Source organism: Artemia franciscana, chromosome 3 (assembly GCF_032884065.1).
Source record: "Artemia franciscana chromosome 3, ASM3288406v1, whole genome shotgun sequence".
Classification (NCBI taxonomy): Eukaryota; Metazoa; Arthropoda; class Branchiopoda; order Anostraca; family Artemiidae; genus Artemia; species Artemia franciscana.
The window spans coordinates 25,170,907-25,176,659 of NC_088865.1; the positions used below are offsets into that span (position 1 = coordinate 25,170,907).

The 5,753-nt window shown below is 34.2% G+C and overlaps 1 protein-coding gene across 1 annotated transcript in view; it reads left to right on the forward strand.

Moving 5' to 3' along the window:
- LOC136025071 (fibroblast growth factor receptor 3-like) overlaps positions 1-5,441 on the forward strand; it is a gene marked incomplete in the record, with an annotated part of 144,394 nt that extends 138,953 nt beyond the window's left edge. Inside the window, 1 exon segment of the mRNA XM_065700770.1 lies at positions 1,448-5,441. Within this exon segment, the coding sequence (XP_065556842.1) occupies positions 1,448-1,543 (96 nt within the window).
- Between the last annotated feature and the right edge of the window lie 312 nt (positions 5,442-5,753).

The window sequence follows — 5,753 nt, forward strand, 5'->3', positions numbered from 1 at the left end:
GGAGATACACTCGTTTTTCCTAAATTTTTAAAAGACTTTGGTCAATAAAATTTTCCTTTGTCGATAAGGCAGAACTCATTTAATCTGAAATGTCAGGATTCTTTTGTAGTACTAAGTCAACTGGAGACACATTCACCCCATTCTTCACATTGAAATTTCTATCTCTTCTCTTTTTCTCCCTGTACTTACCTTTCATCTTACCCTTTTTGCCTCTCTCTCCTTTGCCTTCTCTAACCCTATATCTCGTCTTATATATTACAATATTTTTGTGTCGGATTTTTGCTCATGTATTTTTTGAAAGTTAACAAATAAGAGCCACAAAAGAGCTTGGGAGGTTAAGAGAAAACCTAGATGAAAAACAAATAGCGCCCAGATTCACTGATTTTGGTGTCATTTTTTTCCATTTTCCCAAACAAAACTCGATTCTAAATGAAGTTATAAGTCTAGGAAGTCAAAATTCTCCCGAATTTTAATCTGAAGAACTCTTCTACTACCACTACTACTAAAAAATTACTGCATCACCAAGCCGCCTCTGGCCATCACAGCTACACACGTTCGTCCTCCATCCCAATCTATTCAAAGCCTCCTTCTTTGCACCCTCATAAGAAGTTCTTATTTCCTATAAATCTTTCCTTACGACACTTACTCGCCTTAGCAAATTGAAAAGCAGGAGTTCAATAAGTAAATACAATATACGTTCTATATGATAGAGAAAAAATACAGATGTTGACATATAAACCGGTCAACTTGCTGCCAGGTCCAGATTTACCAATAGGCCCGTGCCAAGGGGGCGCAATGCAAGGGGGTACGGTAAATTATCACTGAGTGATTTTCTCTTAATAAAAGCTAAATTGATGCGATTTGCTGTCGAAGTGCCAGGTGCACTTTGCTGCTGTGCTGCCTGTTCACAGAAAAGTAATTTTAAAGCAACGCAGGAATTCTGTAGCCACTTATAAACTGATATCTCACAAGAATGCCACCTGAGAGTTCAGTATTACCTCTCTCTTTCATTAATTTTGGCTCATAAGTTGCATTCTGTTCAGTGCTTCCACTATCCCTGAATTTTCGGGGATTTCCAAGAAGCTCCCAAAAACGAAGTAGCAGAAACGCTGGGGCCTAAAAGCGTCAAAGCTTTAAATCTGGCCCTGGCTGCTGCACATTCGGAAAGTATAAGTGAGCCCAGAATATGTATATATAGCAAAAAAATAAGTCTGTAACTTTAATTTCGTAACCATATAAAACAAATCCTGTGTTTAAGTTGCTTGTTTTGGATGGAACGTCAAAGTCTACTATAATAATAACTATGAAAAGATCGATAGGTGCATGACTCCGGACTAATATCGAAATCTATCTGCCAAACTTTTGAGAACCGGGCCTCTATTCTGTATCTATCTCGATGCTTAAAATATACTTCTTTACATCTTCAATAAAGAATTTTTATTTTCAGGAATACTTGGATTTGGGTTTTTGTAGTGCAGACACTCCTTTATCTGGCAGTCCTGATGAGTCTGATCCTAGTTCACATTTTTTGATGAGCAACTAAATTTTGAAGCTAACTATTGAAGCATACTAGTCGATAATTTACAATTGTAAGGTGCTATTTTCTGTGCCATTGTGCTCTCACCCCATTAAAAAGCACAAAAGTGAAGAACACGTCAATGGAGTGTGCGATTTTGCCATAAGCTGCTGTGATGCTTGCCTTCATATTTTGATCAAGATTTTGAAAGTATTCTGATCCGTGATTCAAGGCCTTATCCAGGGTGGGGGAGTGGGGTTAACGGGTTTGAAATCCCCATCCTCGTAATATTTGTCTAACTTATGAAAATGTAACAAAATGCGTAAAAACAACTTTTTGATGCGTTTCACAAAGTTTTCTTTGTACCCCCCCCCCCAAAAAAAAAAAATATATCCTGGATACGCCCTTGTCGTGACCTGTGCTCGAGATTACCGAACCTCTATAATCTGTGGTGTCTTGTTACGCAGATTTAAAATTTCGTTATATTGTTACATGTTTGCATTTACGGTGCTATATCTGACAATTTTCAATATTTGATATTGTAATTTCATCATTAACATTGTTGCTGTCGAATCAAAATTATATTGATTAATGATTATAATCGCTTTTATTTGTTATGCCTATATGATTCTACTTATAATTCTTGTACAAACTAATGCAAAAAGCTAGTATTTTCTAGTACTTGTATACTAGTACTTGTGTGTTGACAAGAGCAAAGAAATGCATTTTACCAGCGCTACATTCAGGCACGTATACAGGAGGGGGTGGGGCCTCCTCCTCCCCAGAATGTCACTTTTTCTGATAATTGCTGTTGTAGTTTCGTGTGTATTCAATGTAAAACGCACATTTTTGCGTTATTTCGAACTTGCCGAAACTCTAAATACATGTCTGTCTACGGTAGATCCCATCCAGATTCATTTGCCATAATATATTTAATCATGTGCTATTATTTTTAAGCGTAAAATTAATAGATGTCCTCTCCCTTCTTTTTGCGTAACACTGAAAGGCTTCTTTATTTGTGCTGTCTTTTTAAACAGCGGGAAAGTAAACAACGACAGAAGTTATTAGTCTAAAAAGGTAGATTTTCGCTGTACTAGTGTCTAATCATATTTTTATGTTGTCATAGACGAGTCCGTTGCGAGCAAAGACTACATTTTTGAAAAGAATTAAAGCTTGCAACATAAATTTCTGTAATGTAATCTAAGTTGCTATATGAATTCGGCCTTGGAGGCTTGGGTTCCAATGTTTAGAACTCCTCTTCATCTGTCCACCCTTCGCAACGGTTTTGCGATGAGATTACTGCTATGTATCAAAGTATTTTCTGAGTTTCCTAGAATTTATTTGACAGTACTTCAGCGATGCCATCTATACACTTTATGCCTTTAAAGCAAAGAGTCATTGGCAATATCCTCCCTGAATTCACTAGGAATTCTAAATGGATCTTAATCGACCCTATCATTTTCGAATATGTACGGGAACAGAAATATACTCAAGGATGTTAGCCAACATTCGTGGAAATAAACTTTTGTTGGAAATTCAACTTATCATTTTGAGCAAAAAGTTTAGGGAAAACTACCGTCTCATCTCGGCAAATATCCAAGAGAAGATATTAATTTCCATCATCTTTTAAGAAAAAATTTGTGAATAATTAACTCACACATCTAAAACAAGAGAAATAAGATCATAAAATATAATAAAAGTGACTTTGAGATTTGAAGTTACAAAGAACATGAGCATAATCCATTGCCAAAAATCAGATCTTCTGTTTGATTTTTTTTCTGAAACTGTTAAAGTAAAAACAGGTGATAAGGGGGAATTAATGGCCACAGATTATGTTAAAACATCCTTAAAGTATAATTTTCATTCATTTTTTGAAATTTTTGGATTTTTATCTTCTTAATGTATATAGATTCGAGGTGGAGACCCTAAAGTGTTACATTTTACAACCTTCTTTTTTTACCATCTAATCTTACTCCAAACAAGTTTTTTAAAGAAGCTGAAAGCTATATTTTGTTGAAGATGGAAACAAATTATCAAAAATTTATTTATTTCACATTAGTAATTATGAATATCATACAGAAATAGTCCTATGAAATCCATGAATTAGGTTAAGCCTTAGAGAAGGGAAGCGGAGTCTCAACTATCTGTAGCCTTTTATGCATTTTGCTTCTATCCCTCCTCCTCCTTTTCTAGAATCTTCTTTATTATTTAGAAGATAACTATCACTAGTCATAGCTTAAGAAAAATAGTTTCAGACAGTTGTGGTGTACTGTTGTTTAAGTTCCTTTACACTCTAAGTGGTTTCGTTCGGTAGACCATACTGTGTTGCTGAGGAAGGTAGCCGTCTCTGCTGAACTACACTCCCCTCCCATTCTCGATCCGCCTGAAAATTCAATGAAATAGTAAATGTAATTACATCAGTTATTGAGGTGTCATTTTAACTTAGTCCGTATATAACTGTGTAGAACAGTTCGAAAAGAATATCCACTGGCGACTTTGATTTAAATTATAATGCTGTATCCTGTATTATTTCAAGCGTGTTTATGTTTTCTATGGCTCCTGACATCGTCTTTTAAAAAAGCGAATGTCCAGGAGTTTTGGGTCGTTACGCTAGTGTTTGAATATGGAAAGTTTCTTCGAGTCCATTTGGCATTAATTGGGCCAAATTGATAGCCAAAACAATTAGTTTATGTTCGGTGGCATAAAACAATTCATTTCCAGAGTCAATGATTGTTTTCAGATTTCTGGCTAATTTCCAAAATCAACCGTCGATTCCTGAATTAAAATCAACTTAGTGAAGGGGAAAAAAAGAAACACCCGTGCTATTCATTCAAAAAAGTTTCAGGGTTCCTTGTTAAAAGTTTCATTTTCCTTGTCTTTCAGGGTAAAGTTAGCAATTAACACGGGCTATTAAAATTATATCCAGAAAAGAATTTGATAAAACCATGTAAGTTTTACGAAAAGGGAAGAAAAGGGGCATTTACGAAAAGGGAAGTACTACAGCTCGGAATCAAAGCAATTATGTTTTAAGTTTTAGAAATCGGAGTTAGAGCTGGAGGCGGTATGTTGAAAATGTCCAGAGTCGGACTTAGTCGGACAGTTAGTCAATAAGAAATTGAAACTTTTTGCGAAGCAAATACTAAATAAAACGTAAATAAAACAATAACTCGTCCTTTAAAAGAGGTTTGGACTGATTCACATTTAATCCTATGAACACGAGTTAGAAAAAGCAAATGTACGGGAGTTTTCTTTGCAAATGTCCGGGAGGTTTCTATGCAAATATCCAGGAGTTTTCGTTGCAAATGTCCTGGAGTTTTGGGTCGTTGCTCTTCTGATTGAATAAGGAAAGTTTCCTCAAGTCAATTTGGCATTAAGTCAATCAATCAATTCAAGTCAATCAATCAATTGGCATTAAGTCAGTTTGGGTCGAATTGATGCCAAAAACTATTATTTTATGTTTGGTGGCAGAAAGTTTGTCATTTCTCAAAGGCTAAAAGTCAATAATTATTTTCAGATTTCTGAAAAATCTTAAGGGAGGTTCTGATACCCACCATCCACCCCTTATCCTGTGTACAGCTATATTTGGAACGATTTCTTTTTTTTTACTTTCAAATTTGTTGATCATCCGGTTGCCTTTCTTAGATGGTGCAGTATAAGTCTATCACAATTGAAACCTAAATCGAGTAGATTAGAAGATTACAAGTGTTCTTGCCTGATATCTATACCAATAATTGAGTTAAATGTATGTGCCTTATGTGACTAGCCTTTTAGAAGGATTTTGATGAGTGTATATAGGAGATAAGTACAAAGTATTATGCTATTCTTAGAAATTTTGTAGATTTTCTTGTGTTATTTTATTTCATTCTTGCGGTATATCTATATATGTGTATTATATAATATAGGGTATAAAACTATATATATATATATATATATATATATATATAATATATATATATATATATATATATATATATATATATATATATATATATATTATTAAAATGATTTGTCTTTTTCTGTATATTGCACATATTCTTCTTTCCGATCTCACTTGTTTCCACACTATTGCAATTAATTTTTTTTTTCTAAGTAAACACAAATTCTTGTATTCAACATTTATTCTTGTATCTCTATAACAGATTTTTTTTGGAAACTGACCTGCGGTATCTTATATAGAAATACAATGTACTTAATAAGTCGTGAAGTACTTTCTTTATATATTTTCATATAAAAGTGT